This window comes from Ursus arctos, unplaced genomic scaffold (genome assembly GCF_023065955.2).
Source record: "Ursus arctos isolate Adak ecotype North America unplaced genomic scaffold, UrsArc2.0 scaffold_22, whole genome shotgun sequence".
Lineage (NCBI taxonomy): Eukaryota > Metazoa > Chordata > Mammalia > Carnivora > Ursidae > Ursus > Ursus arctos.
Window position 1 is genome coordinate 18,944,894 of NW_026622897.1, and position 17,519 is coordinate 18,962,412.

Below are 17,519 nucleotides of genomic sequence, written 5' to 3' on the forward strand. Positions count from 1 at the left end.
GAAAAGTCAAAACCAGCAACTCAGAGCAGAAATGGAAAGCGAAACTCTGTGAGTTTGGGGTGCCAGACTGAATGAGCACATTGAAGACGCCGAAGCCACAAGGGGGGAAATCCAAGGGATGCCAGCGAGGGAGAGGTTAAGTTCTGAGACATCAGAGGAGAACACAGGCTGCTGCGGATTGAAAACCAGCAAAGTCTGGCAGCAGTTCTGTCGAGTTTCTCTGAAGGTGACTGAATAACACAAGGGTTATTTTTCATTTCTAGGAGAGTTTAAAATTTAATTTGCGGAGACGAAACGAGTTTTACTTCTAGATGTCACTTGATCTAATGATAGATCATTAGATCTATCTAATGATATGTAATATCTATCTAATGATAGATCATTAGAACTATCTAATGATAGTAATGATAAACACTGAAGCCAAATGAACCATCAACATCTTGATAAAGGCTTCAACTAAAAATAGGTTTTAGTCTCTTGGTTTCTGGAAATTCTGTGTCAGTTAGAAATCATGTCATTCATTGGATCTTGGATCACTAAATTCTGTCAGATGACAATGTTTCTCTAATAAAAGCCTCTTCCCTGAACCCCTCAGCCTATCACAAGTGGGAGAATGGAAACAGGAAATCATTCTTTGGTAACTGAGTTTATCCTTGAGGGGTTAACAGACCAGCCAGGACTCCAGCTCCCTCTCTTCTTCCTGTTTCTATTGATCTATATGGTCTGCATGGTGGGAAATTTGGGCTTGATCTTTTTAATCAGAATCAGTTCTCAGCTTCACACACCCATGTATTATTTTCTCAGTAACTTGTCCTTTATAGATCTCTGCTACTCCACTGTCATAATTCCCAAGCTGTTGGTGAACTTTGTTTCAGAGAAGAATTTCACCTCCTTTCCTGAGTGCATGGCTCAGCTCTTTTTCTTCTGCTTCTTTGGTATTGATGACTCCTACATGCTGACAGCAATGGCGTATGACCGCTATGTTGCCATCTGTAACCCCTTGCTCTACAATGTCACCATGTCCCACAGAATCTGTTTTCTCCTGGTCACCAGTGTGTACACAGTGGGCGTCTTTGGAGCCTTGGTCCACACCAGTTACATATCCAGTCGATCCTTCTGTGGAACTAATATCATCCACCATTACTTCTGTGACATCCTTCCTCTTCTGGATATATCTTGTTCAAGAGACTACACCAAGGAACTCTTGGTGATGATTTTGGTTGGATTCAATGTATTTGCATGTGCTTTAGCCATCTTCATCTCTTACGCCTTCATTCTTTCCAGCATCTTATGCATCCGCTCCGCTGAAGGCAGGTCCAAAGCTTTCAGTACCTGCAGCTCCCACCTTGCAGCTGTTGGGGTCTTCTACGGCTCCATCACCTTCATGTACTTTAAACCACCGACCAGTGACATAACACAGGAGAAGGTGGCTTCTGTGTTTTACACCACAGTGATTCCCATGCTTAACCCCCTTATCTACAGCCTTAGGAACAAGGATGTCAAAGAATCCCTTAAAAAAGTTCTAAATGGTGGGTTACTTTCTCGGTCAGCATAGAAAACAGCACTTTTTAAAAGAGATAGCAGCTTTGAACATAGATCTTGTCTGAAGTTTTATTCTTGTTTTTCAGAGTAATCAATCAGTTTCAAATCAAGGGCCATCTTAAACTAAACTGTCTGAATGATTTGTTTTCGGTGACCCTTACTTCCTCTTTAGATTCCCCTACTCCCAACACCTAGTATCATTTTACTATACCTCGTCTAGCCACTCAGGAAACAGACTTCCTAGCTTACACTCTTACCCAGTTTAAATATATATACATCAGAAACCTTCCTTTCTGTAATTCATCCTTGCTAAACTGAAATGTCCTAATCAAACCTATTTTAAAGTTGTAATATCTAATAATGGCTGAATGTGTAAATCCCCTCAGGAGTTTGCCTTTTAATACACAAGAGGGTTACAGAAGCAATGAACATTTCTTAGTAGACTTTGAAGGGAATCTAGTTGCTAGTAAACAAGAAGAAATAGTATTGTCATTAGACTTCTAGCTGTTGTTAGAACCACCAAAAATAAGATCTGTCTTGTGGAGATGTCAAACGGGGTGAAGGTTGGGTGGGGGATGGCAGAAAGGGACAAAATGATTTCTAATTTTTAGTTTTCACTGTAATTTTGATTTACATATTTTCTTTCCAACTTATTGCATAGTTTGACTCCTCTCTGTTGGATCTCAAGATGACTTCCCTCTGGATGACTCCCTTACTTATTCACTATTAATTCTCCCACTATTCAGAATAATCCCTGAGCCTCAACACACCATTAAAATTCATTCATTTAGTCAGTCAATCAATCATATTTGCTAGGCAACTATGTGCCAGACAAACAAAAATTTCTATCTTCGTTGGGAGCATTTGCTCCCATGAACCCATGAACAAGAAAATACATACTATATCCAGTGATGATCAGTGCTATGGAATAAACTAAAGCAGAGGAGGGGGCTGGGCACTGGAGGGAGGAGAGGCTTGCTCTTTCAAACATGGAGGTCAGAGAAATCTAATATTTACTAGAAACCTGAAAGAAGTAGGAAGCAAGCTATTTGACTGATAGAAGAAAACATCAGGCAAAGAGAACATCAAATAAAATCTCTGAAAGAAGAGCATGTTCAGGCACTTTTAAGGGACTGTAGCTTGGAGAGTGTGCTTCAAGGAGAGTGAAAGAGGGCAGAGTCATGAAAGGGGGTATCAGAAGGATGGTGGGGGAGGGGGGTAAAAGCAGGGCCTTAAGGCAAGTTTGAAAGGTTTGACTTTCCTCTAAGTGAAATGGGAAGCCATTGAAGGGTTCGAACAGAAGAATGGCCTGATCTGATGAATAGATTATTCTTACTAAAGAGTAAGAAAACTGTATTTTTCTAAAAAAACCCAGTGGAAAGCCACTGAATGGGCCTAGAAACAAAGTTCGTGTCCATTATCCAATGATAATTTCGTTTCTAACTATCACACCCCACTGAAAGAAACCAGGACTTCATGGAGAAATGGCAGATTCCAAGGTGGGGATACCTAAAATCCATGATGAGCCTAGAATCGCTTAGTATTCCAGAGAATAAATAAGTGCCCAAATTTATGGAGATAGGTCAAAAGGAAAGAGCTTCTTCTGGACACATTTAGGACAATTTGAACATCAAAATGGATGGTTTATGAAAATCTATAGGTCATTACTGATACAAAAATAATGACAACAAAATTAAAAGTAGTAGAAAAAGGAAACCTCTTCACAGAACAACATCAACAAATAAATTCAAAAGAAATTATACACTTGGAAACTCATAATATTGCAGTGACCATACTAATAATTGAATTACGTAAGAATCACCAACAGAAATTCTATATAGTCTTGGTTATTTTCGTATTGGTAAAGAATTGAAGGAATTCTTATAAAGTAATTTTCCTCACTTAGATTATATGAAGATAAACTAGATGACATTTTCTAGGTTTCTACTCTACGCCTAAACAGTTCAGAATTTCCTGCCTAGTTTACTAAGCTTGATATTATCAAAATGCAGAAAATTCCAGAAAAATAATGCAGATCTCTAATGGTAGTGAAACATATCTAATCCAACTTATCATTTTCTTCGTGATGAAACTTGAGACTCAGATACTTCTTTCCCCTTACATTTCCCTTCTCCTCAGTTTTATTTCTGTTTGTGTTTCCCCAACTCTGCATACTCACTCTCTCATAGCGCTCCACTCCACATCCCTTCCCACCCCCACATGTAAGAATAAGAGTACTTTCTGTTTAAGTTCCATAGTGTCCATTTACATAATATTGAAAGAAACCAAAATATGAACCTGATTTACCAGTAAGGATGACAAATAAACACAAATTATAGAATTACTGATCGAAATATAAATACAGTAAATATATAAAATAAAATATAAAAATAGTTTTTAAAAAAATCCATGAAATGAACATCAAAGGATGGTGATAGAAATTTCTGTATTCACAAAATTGTGGGAATTCCTACTGATGCCATCATCTTAGAGATAAGCAGACTGATGCTGAGGACAAAACTATATTCCTTTTCCTTCTATGGCTGAGACTATAAATCACTGCTAGGAAGAGATATTACGTATGTGGAAGATATTAAGAAGAGCTATTACATACAACCAGTACTGACTTTCTAGAATGTGGAGGTTCCTAATCCCTTTTTGGATCAGCAATTATTTAGGTGGCCAGATGAAGAATTAGAGTTTTTCTTAGAATAATGTTTCTAACTGTATAAAACACATATGATTAAACATTATAATAAACTATTGGCATCAAAATATTTAAAATAAATTTGTGATTTCTTTATTAGTGAATTAAATCACAGGATCTAGTTGCAGATCTAATAATTACTATAATTTGAAGTAGCAATGGTTATAAATGTTCATGATCAGTACTCCATTTCATCCTAAGAACCCCTTTGACATACGTACAGCTTTATGTGATAGGAAAATATGTGCGATTCTGTTGATAACAAAGTCATAGATAATTACATATTTTAACATGATCCGTTACTAAGATTCTGACTCGAAGGTAATGTTAAATTTTAATTTAGAGATTAGTGAAAATAAACTTCCTATCCAAGTTTTCAGACCTCTGAACTCCAATTTAAGAAGTGCTTTTCTTTCTTTTTTTTTTTTTTTAAAGATTTTATTTATTTATTTGACAGAGATAGAGACAGCCATCGAGAGAGGGAACACAAGCAGGGGGAGTGGGAGAGGAAGAAGCAGGTTCCCAGTGGAGGAGCCTGATGTGGGGCTCGATCCCAGAACGCTGGGATCACGCCCTGAGCCGAAGGCAGACGCTTAAAGACTGCGCCACTCAGGCGCCCCAAGAAGTGCTTTTCTAATGGAAGCAAAATCTCCAGAGCTCCACACTCAATTTTAGCAATGAACTGAATTCTAAAACTATCCCAATAGGCATAACTTCCTCTCTTGAGTAGGTGGAGTGAATTCTGACTCAACACATAAAATCTCAGGAAAAAGCACGAGACCCTGTTCACCAAATATGAGGTACGCACAAAATTCTTTCCTCCATCTGCCCCCACACTCCAGTTAAAGAAAAGTGGATGGTCTAGAATCGCTCTTTGAAACAGTCTGGGTCTGGTGTTTTTCTCTGGGGTAGTTTGTTGATAACTTTAATCTTAAATGGAAATTGACCTGCATTACCATTGCTGGTAGTACAATACTGGTAAACTGTATTTTTCTAAAAAAACCCAGCCCTTTTAAGTTTTAAAGCTCATTCATACAATGATATCAAATTTTGGTTTGTCTGGGTGGCTTAGCCGCTTAAGCACCTGCCTTCGGCTCAGGTCATGATCTCAGGGTCCTGGGATGGAGTCCTGCACTGGGCTCCTTGCTTGGCAAGGATCCTGCTTCTGCCTCTGCCTGCCGCTCCCCTTGCTTGTGCTCACACGCGTATTCTCTCTCTCTCTCTATGACAAATAAAATCTTAAAAAAAAGTGATGAATTTTTTTCTCATGGTTTACCTTAACTGCCTCTGTTTTAATGGTTTGTCTTTCACCTTTTTTACTTTGCATATTTATTTATTCTCTTTTACCTTGATTAATTTAGCCATAGACTCATATTTTTAATTGTTTTTCTAAAATCAATAGGATTTTGATTTTTTAAATCATGTTTTTTCTACCCTCTAATAATTTCTTCTTTTTATATGGCTTTGGTGTTCTTTTCTGTTGACTTACAATACCCCCACCACCAAATCACTACTGTTCTTATCTCTCTTACCATAGGTGAGTTTTGCTTGTGGTGGATCAAGGTTTACTCTTTGAGATAATTTCCTATAATCCGTAGTTATAGGGACATGAAATTTCCTAAATGGATGTCTACTTTCTGCAGGAGAGGCAAAGGGGAAGAGATTGTGTGTCCTTCTTCTTCTTCTTAGGGCTTTCTTTTATATTTATTTTATCTCAGGATTTTCCCTTTCTCTCCTTGTTTTTCTTTTCTCCATTCCATCTAGACTCCAAAAGCTCTCTTCCTTCATTTAATCCTTTTCTCCCCTAGAAATGTTGCCTCTCTAAAATTACGTCTTGTGTATTGTGTGCCCCTTTTAGATTTCTTTCCTGGTCTAGCAGCTTGAGTTTTTCAGCATTTTTTGCATTTAAGATGGACTTTTTAATTCTCAGGCACCAATACCTTTGCTGGAATCTACTGTCATTTTTCCTGCTTACAGGTTATTTGAAGTTGGTAGTGCTCTTATCACCTAGCTGTGATAAAGGTGTAGTGTTTATGTGTTTTACCTGTTCTGCTAGTTGATCTACATAGCTTTGAGGAGGACATATGGAGAGATTCAAATGTAAGCAGGTATCATTATCTCATCTACCCAAAGTTCTGGACAAAATACTTTGCAATGAAAAAAGTATAGCCAAATAGCCAAATAATATATGGTGACATTTTCAACATGATTTGACATTAGGGGGTTGCGTATAATGAGATACTGTGACCTATTCATCACAAAGGCGAAAGTTGAAAAGACTCACAATAAAATGTGTTGACAAGGATCTGGAGTAGCTGGAAATTGCATACATTGTTGGTGGCAGTATGGCATTACCAATCACCTTGGAAAACAGTCTGACATTGTTTTCTAAACGTAAATATTTTCTGAAGTTAAATAACCTACTATATAAGCCAGTAGACATATACCCAGATGTAGATATATATGCAAAAGAAATGGGGATACATATCGACCAAAAGACAAGTAAAAGTATATTCACAGAAACTTAATCATAATAGCTCCAAACTGAACACATTATGAAATGTCCATCACACAAGAGAATGGATAAATAAAATGTGTTTTATTCGTACAATGGAGACTACACAGACATGCCACAACATGGGTAAGTTTTATAGAAAAATTCTTGAGTAATATAAGCTAGATACTGGGGGATATACTGTATGATTCCGTTTATATGAAGTTCAAAATAAGGCAAGAAAACTATCCAATTGTACTAGTGCTGCCTCTTGGAGGAAAGTGGATACTGACTGGGAAAAAATATGAGAAAGTCTTTAGGTGTGATGTTAACGTTCTATTCATATCTTTATCTGGATAGTCACTAAATAGGTATAAACATAATTAAAAGTTCAAGGAGTTGTATTCTTAGTGCATTTTGCGTCTGTACATATATAAAAACTCATGAGATCAAGTGAAGAATGTCCAAAAATGCTTGGAGTAAAAGATAAGACTTCAATACCCTGCACTCAACACAGATACACACAAAAATGACTTTTAAATCATCCCTCTAATATTATCCTTATTCATTTGCATATTATGTGATTATTGTAATTGGAAGGCAATAAGAAAGAATGTTAATGCCTTAGGGATTTTTTTTATCCTAGTGAGTTATGTTTATGTATGCCATTTGCCATGCATGTGTTTTAAAATTTCAATATACGTTGGCTATGATCCATGTCACTAAGTATTGTTTTATGACTGCTTTTGCTTTCTACTGTATATTTACACCATTTTTTATTTCAGCTTATATCTCTGAGGGTCATTTAATTCAATTTATTTTTGTAATTATCAATAGCACAGCAATTAATATCATTGTAGCTCTATCTTTGCCAATATGACATTTATTTTTTAAGCATACATGCCTAAAAATTCCATAACTTGGTAAAAGCCTACAAAGAATTTACAATTCAATATATTTAATACATACTATCAAACTGTCTTATAGAAATTAATATAGATATTTAAGCATGCATGTTACAATTGTTTTATTTGAATGCTTATTACTAATAGAGTTGGACAAATTTAACATGCTAATTTGCATTCATATATTTTTTATATTTATTCACTGAATAATTTTTGACTACTTTTCTATGGAGTAATAGTCTTTTTTATATGAATTTATAAGGATATTTTACATATTTTTATTTTGGTCAGCTAAAATCCTTTTGTTCTTTTCTACTGGTTCTGACTTTTCCTTCTGGAGTAAGAATCATCTGAGTAAGTTTATGAATAAGTGGTTTTTTTAAAAATAATTTTTTATTATATTATGTTATATGAATAAGTGTTTTTAAGCAGAAAGAGGGTCTTCTGTCATTTTTCATAAGACTTACTTAGAATTTCTGTCATAACTTAATTTTGAATCTTCTTTCTTGATTCTATTTTTATTAAACACAGACATGCCTTTTTTCCCCCTGAATTGACTGGAATGTGTTTTTTCTAAATTCTAGGAGTCCGTGGAAAGGGGAGGAGACTCCCCTCCCTCATTCTTGATGTTCTCATCCAGGGGGAGGAATACCTATTACTCTAACACTCCAGACCCACTTCACACCCTAAGTTACTCCTCCGGAGTACAGAGGTGGAATGACCTATCTGAGTAGTGAGTTTCAAAGGAGAAACCATTCCTTTCTTTTTGAAAGTTCATATACATCCAGAAAGAATGTATTCTTGGTTACTCTTCCCCATGCAATCTGACCTCTAGGTAGAGACCTGCAGAAATCCTGCACTTTCTGTGATTAGAGTAGTAAGTTTGCCTAATTCTAGAGCTTAGTTTTAAAAAGTTTACTTGCCCCAAAATATACCTTTACCAATAATAAAGATGTACAAGACATTTTGGTCTTCACTTGACAGATTTTTTATTTACCTTTTCTATTAGCGAAGAACAAGTGATCTATATTTTACTTTCTCAAACTACTGTATCTTGTATATTGGATCACTGTTATGAATAAATTAACAGGAGAAGTAGATTTAAGAGCAAAAGTACACCTAGGAGTTTTGGGGTTTTGATAGAGAGGGGGGATTTTGACTCGGTGACATGAAGTCACACTTATTTTGTGATATTTATATAGTTTATAGTTTATGCATAACTTTTAGCTAATAAGATCCCAGCAAATGGCTATGAGTCTAAAGCTTTCACAAAGTGGAATTCTAACTTTCATAGGTGTAATACACAGCAGATTGGTTCAAAAGTGAATGAATAATTTTATGCAGGTGTACATTCACTTCTGCAGAGGCCACACTGCTAGTGATGAGCCTTAAGCAAAGGCAAATGCCTCAGCAGAGGACATGTCCCTTGAAAACTGTGAGCTATGTAATGAGCACTGGGTATTATGTAAAACTGATGAATCACTGAACACTACCTCTGAAACTAATAATACACTGTATGTTAATTAATTGAATTTAAATTAAAAAAGAAAACTGTGAGCTAAGCAAGCCTCCACAAAGCCTTGTGTCCTATGATCCTTGGCAAATGCAGGTTGGTAAATTGAGCCAATCTCAGCAATTGCACAAGCAAACACTGCTGCAGCTTAAACTTGGACATACAGAGGAAGTTTTCCCAAGGAGGTAATGATTTCATTACAGGGAAAAGAGGACCTTTTCATATAAACTCTTATTACACAATTATTTTTTGTTTCCACTCTATTTTTCAGCCATGTCTTCAAGAAATATTCGGTTCCAAGACTAGTCTGACAGGGTGGTTAGGCTGCTTTAAACTATATCACTCCTCTATGGTGCCTTACTTGCCTTTGTGACTCAGACATGGCATTGTGGAGAGTCTAACCTTCATTTCTTGTGGCTTATACACTGGCTCAAGAGTTAACTTCCACTGAGTGGGCTCAACTTGTCCCTAAATTTCGTAAATACATAAGCTCTGCCCAGGGCTTTAACTTCCCATCTTCTAATTAGGAGTTTCTCTTTAAACCGTTGGTAGATTTCATTAATGAACAAATACAAATGGGGTGGGGGCTTACCATAAAAAAGAATATTGCATCTTCTTATATTGAGAAAGAAAAACAGCTCAGTGAAATTATAGCAAACCTGAAGACTAAGAAGGTAGCTTAAAGACCTGGATGAAACATTCTATTTCTAGGAATCAAGTCTGTTGGGGAAATCAAGTGATTTGTAAAGGTTGCTCCTACATGACAGGAACAATATAAAAAAAGAAAGAAAATAAAGTAAAACATGTTAATTAAACTAGAATAAGAGAGAGGGAGAGGGAGAGAGAGAGAGACAGAGAGACAGGAAGGGGAGGGGAGGTAAGGGGTTCTAAATCTATGTGGTAGAAAATAATTTGAAAACCAGGAACCTGAATCCAGGAAATTATTCACTGCCATATTAAAACTACTAAAAAGCAGTAAATAGCACACGCTTGCTTTCAAGATGGAAAGATCTTAAGGGATGGGACTCTCTGAGTAGATACAGACATTAACTGGACACTGAGAAAACATAGGAAGGAAATATATGGAGCAAGGCATAGGGAAGAGAAGACAGATTAAGGGACAGGTGGCCAAGACCATGATAAAGTCCAGGACCTTATTAAACAAACCAGTGGGAAGATGTATTCTTGGTGGTATTATCAAAAGGAGGAAGCTAAAAATAGGTAAGCTTTGTTACAACAGTGGAATTTTGGCAGATCCAGACCTACTGATTTCATATTTCTTGAGTAGAACAATTTCCCAAGACAAAATCCAGAGAATAATGTTGTAAAAACCACACTGGTAAAGGCAAAAAAAGAAAAAAGTAAAGGGAGAAAGGCAGCTCATTTCACCTGCTGGTTTAACACATAACAATGAGTGAAGAGAAGCAACATGAGATGGAAGTTAAAACTCTAGAAATCCCATAGAACATTCCTTGGAGGTAGAGGAAAACAGCTGAGGGCTGCAAAACATCAGAGGCTTATTTCATTATAACCTTTCCCCAAACAACAAACAAACACAGAAGAAATGTTACATGAGACCCAGAATGTGTGAAAACCCAGGAAAGACATGTCTAAAGTGTGTGGTACTTACTTATGCAGTAAGAACACAAGCTCGGAAACATCAACCACAGCTCAGTTCAGGAATCCACTGAGAACAATCTCCAGCTGAAACAAATGTGGGGGTTATACCCTCCCTGTGAGGCATGTTTTACAAACTTTATTGCAACAGGTAGTGGAAACCCCACACAGTCCTGAAAATGTCTGCTCAGAGGTCCCTTAGTACAGAACCATCATGTCACAAGACAGAGAAAGACAGAGAGAGAAACAGGAGAGAGAAGAAGGGAGGGAGGAGAAGGAGAGAGGGAGAGTCAACAAAGAAATGGAACAGAAATGAAGAGATTCTGAATATGCTGAATAAGAAAAAAGAGCAAAAGCATTTGAGTAAGACCTACTTGACTAGAATTGCCATTCTTGTTCCGTAACTGTTTTTACAACCTTCTTTCTTTTTTCTTTTTTTTTTTTTCCTCTTGTGTATTTGTCTCATTCCCTCAAGAATTAATGGAGCTGTGGGATGGAGTTACATATCTCTTAGCATTCTTATCAGCGGAAAACTCAGCACTCTGACACAGCAGATATTAGATAAAGCAAACACAGACCATTAGGAAAAAAAGAATAACACTGGAGAAAATATGAATTCTCATTCCTCTTCTACCACAGTAAGTTAGACAAAATAAAACTAAACCTCAGTTTTCCTGGCCCAAAATAAAAACACTAAAACCTGCTTTACTAAATGCCCTTTTATTTCATTGAGGAAATGGAATCAATTATAGATGGGAAAGAATTTAAAAGTCCAGGTACTATGCATATTACAACAGAATAACAAGGAAAAATGAAGGTTCGTTGGGACCTTCATTCCTCCCATCTATAAATCTCCAAAAGCAAGCCTCATTCCTTCACCAAAACCTTCCTCAATGCTTTCTTTACATCCTTGTTTCTCAGACTATATATTAAAGGGTTCAGCATGGGGATCACTGTGGTATAAAACACTGAGGACACCTTCTCCTGTTCCAGGGAGTTACTGGAAGGGGGTTTGAAATACATGAAGGTGATAGACCCAAAGAAGATCCCCACAGCCATGAGATGAGAGCTGCAAGTACCAAATGCTTTGGACCGGCCCTCTGAGGATCGGATGTGAAGGATGCTGTAGAAGATGAAAGCATAGGAAATGAAGACCGCTAGGGTGGGCACCAAGGTGTTAAATCCCGCAATGATGAAAAGCAGAAGCTCATTGAGGTGTGTATCAGAGCAGGAGAGATTGAGGAGAGGAAGGACATCACAGAAGTAATGGCTGACGATGTGGGATCTGCAGAAAGACAGTTTCACCATGGCACTTGTATGGGCTGAGGCAGAGAGAAAGCCCAGGATGAAGGCAACCAGTACGAGCAGCCAGCAGACCCGAGAGGACATGATCACACTGTAAAGCAGTGGGCTACAGATAGCAACGTAGCGATCGTACGCCATCACGGTGAGGAGGTAACCCTCAGCCACTACAAAAACCACAAAGAAAAAGAGCTGTGCCATGCACTCAGAATAAAGGATCATATTCTTCTTCCCTAAGAAGTTCACCAGCATTTTGGGGGTAATGACAGAGGAATAGCAGAGATCGATGAAGGATAAGCTGCTGAGGAAGTAGTACATGGGGGTGTGAAGCAAAGGGATTACTGCAATCAGGAGAATCAAGCCCAAGTTCCCCACCACTGTCACTATATAGATTCCCAGGAACAGGAGGAAAAGAGGCAGCTGGAGCTCTGGCTTCTGTGTTAAACCCACTAACACAAACTCGGTTGCTGTGGAATGATTTCCGGCAACCATTCTTCTTTAGAGATCTCTGTGGAAATGGAAAAGAGGTGTATATTAAAATGGATCCTTTTTTTTTCATCTTCAGAACTTTATTTTGCAAAACTGGATCTTTACTCTCTGTTTAAACAAAACCAGACTTGCAAGAGGAAAGTCAACAGGAACAGAGACTGCATCATAGCGCTCATTATCTCTGGTCCTGTCTCCCTAAAGCACCCTGTACTATTTTTATATTAGTACACACTTTTTCTTTTCCTTTGTTTCCCCCCTCCATTCATAGAACCTTTGATTAACTTCTCCCCAATTAACTTTCTATGTGCTTACATATTATATTTGCATACAAACACACATTTTGTCATTTGGTTAGAATGTAGGATAATATTATTACACATTATTTATTTTTGTATCTTCCTTTCTCATTAAAAAAAAACTTTTAGAATATTCCTGCAAGACAACTGATGAACATAAACAGTGGTATAATATTCAGTGATGTAGATATACCACTAAATATTACATCTTCTTATTGATGTGTTAACTTTTTTCTGGATTGAAAAAATTGGCATTATCAAAGACATTGCCATTTCAAAATGTTCATACACATACTAGTGTTTTATTTCTACGAAATAATTTCCCAGGAGAGATATTTGTAAGTCAGAGCTTAAATATTTTTACTTTATATAAATGGTACAACATTGATTTCCAGAAAACTATAATAATACACATTTTTTGGTAGCAATACACTGCGCTTTTTCTTGCATCCCCAATAGCAATACGTACTACCTGTTTCTGCCAATGTGTTGAATGTTACATGATGAGTCATTATTGCATTTGTCCTTTTTTGTCTTCTAATTAATGTAAGCACATTTTCATAGGATACTTGCCATTTGAGTTTGTTCTATAAATTGCTTATTGTATTATTACTTTCTTCTTAAATTAATCTGTCTGTCCTCTGAATTGTGGTATTTTAAAAAATTGTTCTTGATTTACATAAAAAAACCAGGGATGTACTGTATGGTGACTAACATAATATAATAAAAAATATTAAAAAAAAAGAAGATGTGGTATCTATATACAATGGAATATTATGCAACCATCAAAAATGGAATCTTGCTATTTACAATGACGTGAGTGGGTATTAGGCAAAGCAAAATAAGCCACTCAGAGAAAGACAATTATCATATGATCTCCCTGACATGTGGAATTTGAGAAACAAGGCAGAGGATCATAGGGGAAGAGAGGAAAAAAATGAAACAAGATAAAACCAGAGAGGGAGACAAACCATAAGAGACTCTTAATCTCAGGAAATAAACTGTGGGTTGCTGGAGTGGAGGGGGTGGGATGGATGGGGTGGCTGTGTGATGGACATTGGGGAGGGTATGTGTTGTGGTGAGCACTGTGTATTGTGTGGGACTGATGAATCACAGACCTGTACCCCTGAAACAAATAATACATTATATGTTAAATAAATAAATAAATAAATAAATAAATAAATAAATAAAATTTTGGTTTCTGAGAAAAAAAATTGTTCTTTTCCACCAAGCTCTTCTGTTTTTCCTTAAAGGGTGGATTAAATCTATTATTAACATCTCTTGCCTTCTAACTCATTACAAAGCCCTAAGAGAGACTGCGAGGAGATTTGGACTTTTGAGATGTTATAGATGGTTCAGATTTCAGAATGTTTCAAGGAAAGGACAAATCCTGATCATGTGCAACAACAGGGCATAGGGTTCATGTGTTGTGAACAACATGGGGACACCGCACACCCTGAAGTAGTTTAAAACAGGCCTAACAGAGATCCAGGGCAAACTCTTGATCTCAGAAGTTTACCTAACACTGACTGTGGCTTGGAGGAATTATGGAAAGGAAAAATTTATATTTTTGGCACTTGAGGAACCCATTATCTTATAGATTATTGAATGTACTCAAAGTTACTTAAAGAACACCTTCCTTAGCACCCTAAAAGAGGCACACTGAGGCACTGTGTATATAGCCTAGGGCAGCATTTCTCAGACAATGCTCACAATGCTCTGTGAGGGAAAAGAGCAATAACAAAAAACCCAATAGATGTGCTTCCGTTTCCGGTACTTCCATATGACTCTCTTGGAAGTCTGCTAGAAATATTCGTTCATTAAAGGCTCCGAATAGTGCAGCAAAAAGAAATCTGTTCAACTTTGTGAACTCAGTACTTCTTATATTTACTTGATAACAAAAATACTAAAAGAGCTTCTCAAGAGAGAACTTAGAGCCTGCTCAGCAAGCCAGTGAAAAAGCTTTGATATCAAAGGAGGTTTATTTCAAGGGCTGACCTCACTGCAGACCACTTTGCAACACGGGGCAAGTCATTTAACATAAACCTCAGTGTTATAATCTGAGAAGGGGGAATGATAATTACTGCTTCAAAGAAATATTGTGATAACTAAAACAATGAATTGAAAGTTTCAATATCTAAAGACACTAGGAGTACCTGGGTGGTACAGTTGGTTGGGCAATCAACTCTTGGTTTGGGCTCAGGTTATCATCTCAGGGTTGTGAGATCGAGCCCCATGTTGGGCTCTGTGCTCAGTGTGGAGTCTGATTCAGATTCTCTCTCTCCCTCTCCCACTACACCTCCCCTTCATGTGCACTCTCTCTCTCTCTCAAATAAATAAATCTTAAAAAAAATAAACACTAATTAAAATGTGATTTTTAAAAAGAAATATATTCATTATAGAAAGGAATACAATATGGAAGAGACAAAATATATTGCCTTGGTATGAAGAAAAATATTGTGTGTTTCTTCTTCATCCTAGAACTTTCACCTTGGTATGAATGGTGAAAATATTTTAAGCATTTGGGGTGGTTAGGTGTTAAAACATTTGTGTCTCTAGATTTGAAATTTCGAAAGGGGTTGGAAGTGTTGAGCCACCCTGGGGGGGGATCTGGGGCATAGAAGGCTCTTCATCTCAAAGGGTGTAAAGCCCTTTGGCAAGTGCTTCTGAAGCCAGGAGGAAACAGAGCATTAACTGAGCAGGCTGAACGGGCTCTTATTCTAACTCCTATTGGCCTAAGAATACTCCTTCAAGACAGATGAGAGGTAGGGATTTATGTTTAATATTCTGTCCAATAATTAATACTCTACCTGCAGTTGTATCTGCCCTTGTATCTAGAACTCTAAGAGACTTGTTGTGTAGGCTGGTGCATAAGAAGATAAGGAAAATGAATACATAAACAGGAAGCACTTCACGGAAGCAAAAGCTTCAGAGTCATGTGGAAAGACCGGTGACATTCTCTGCACAAGAGTTGGATGAACTTAGACTGGGAATCGTTTCTGCAGGAGGTTGTGACCCAATTAATGAAGAAGTGACAAGGCAACATGAATGGAAGAGGAGAAGGGAGGACATAACCAAGTGGAAAGACCAGTGGGGCGAGTGCTCCTGGTAAAGCCAAAATATTGCACGTGGTTCGTGTTGCTGCTAATCGCCAACCACCCTTTGATCAGATGGAGTACAACGGCCATAAATGAAACCACACACTTACCTGGTCCTGAACAGAGACTGAAGTTCTTAGGAATTGTTTACTTTGCTCATAACACAGATTCTTCCTAAAGCCGAGTAAGAGCAAAGCCTCTTCTGTTGCCTAACATGCACGTTTGTATGTCAATGATTGAATTATTTGGTTGGCTAAAAGTAAAAGTCAAAATTCAGCGGATAGTACTAACTCTCTGGATCTTGAAGCAAATCATACTTAGCTTCCCTAATCTTAAAAGCCAGAGAATAAAGTGACATGCAATTTTATTTGAGGTTTATCAAGCACAGGGATATCATTAGGAATACTTAACTCCCCTGCACATACAGGTCCCCCAAGACCTACTGAGCCTAGAGATTACTGGTGTGCTCAGTATATAATAATGCTTTGCAAAAATGATATTATCCTCTCGTCCTCCCCCCCCCATTGCTATATTTCCCAAGAGTAGTAAATTCCCCAAGTTTCCTATTTTATATTTTCATGTTCCCAATGGGGATTCTGAAACACAGAGAAATTGGATCGACGATTCTCAAAAGTCTGCAGTGAGTTGCTGGTTTTTCACAACTATTTCATCAGTCAAAAAAAAAAAAAAAAAAAAGGAGAAAAATAATGAGGTGTAAATCTCTTCCTAAAGCTAAATTGATTTAATTTAAAGACTGTCCTTTATTTTTTATTGTAGTGTGTGTGTGTGTGTGTGTGTATTATAGTATGTATATAGGTGTAGTGTATATATACATGTGACACAAAATTTACCATTTTAAGTGTACAGTTCTGTGGCATTATGTACATCCACACTGTTATGTGATCATCATCCCCATCCATCTCTAGAACTTTTTCATCTCCCTCATCTGAAACTCTGTGCTCATCACATGATAATTCCCCACCCTTCCTCTCCCCAGGCCCTAGTAACCACTTTTCTACTTTCGGACTCTATGGATTTGATTACTCCAAGTACTTGCATATGAGTGAAATCATACAATATTTCTCTTCTTGTGTTTGGCTTATTTCACTTAGCATAGTGTCTTCAAGATTCATCCAGGTTGTAGCAAGTGTCAGAATTTTTTTTAAGGCTGAATGATTTTCCATTGTATGTACATATAATATTTTGGTTATCCATTTATTCATCGATGGAACTTGGGTTTTTCCCACCTTTTGGCGCTTGTAAATAATGTTGCTATGAGCATGGGTGTATAATTTTGTCTGGATTAAAATAACTGTGTTACTCTGAGGAAGTCATTGAGACTCTCTGAGACTCAGTTTTTCATCAGTAAAGTAACAGGACTTAAGTAAATTATCTTTCAAATTTTTTAGTGCTATAACTTTTATAATAAGGAAGACCTATACCAAACACAGAAGGTCATCTTTTGTGATCCAGCTAAGCTTTTATTCAGAGGTCATGCTAAAAGTCTTTTTTTTTGAAGTTTTTAGTTAACATACAGTATAATATTAGTTTCCGGA

The 17,519-nt window shown here is 37.1% G+C and overlaps 2 protein-coding genes across 2 annotated transcripts; one reads left to right on the plus strand and one right to left on the minus strand.

The window, feature by feature from the left end:
- The first annotated feature begins 604 nt into the window (after positions 1-604).
- Positions 605-1,555, plus strand: LOC113260185 (olfactory receptor 8D1-like). Its single transcript, XM_026505930.3, has one exon. The coding sequence runs from the start codon at positions 614-616 to the stop codon at positions 1,553-1,555; it is 942 nt and encodes a 313-aa protein (XP_026361715.2). The 5' UTR covers positions 605-613.
- Positions 1,556-11,645: 10,090 nt separating this feature from the next.
- On the minus strand, positions 11,646-12,578 carry LOC113259768 (olfactory receptor 8D1). The gene has a single exon (XM_026505265.2). It carries the CDS (start codon positions 12,570-12,572, stop codon positions 11,646-11,648), a length of 927 nt encoding a protein of 308 aa, XP_026361050.2. The 5' UTR covers positions 12,573-12,578.
- Positions 12,579-17,519: the final 4,941 nt, after the last annotated feature.

Bases quoted from the DNA above. Each gene is read 5' to 3' on its own strand.
- LOC113260185 (XM_026505930.3), top strand. From the start codon at position 614: ATGGAAACAGGAAATCATTCTTTGGTAACTGAGTTTATCCTTGAGGGG.
- LOC113259768 (XM_026505265.2), bottom strand. From the start codon at position 12,572: ATGGTTGCCGGAAATCATTCCACAGCAACCGAGTTTGTGTTAGTGGGT.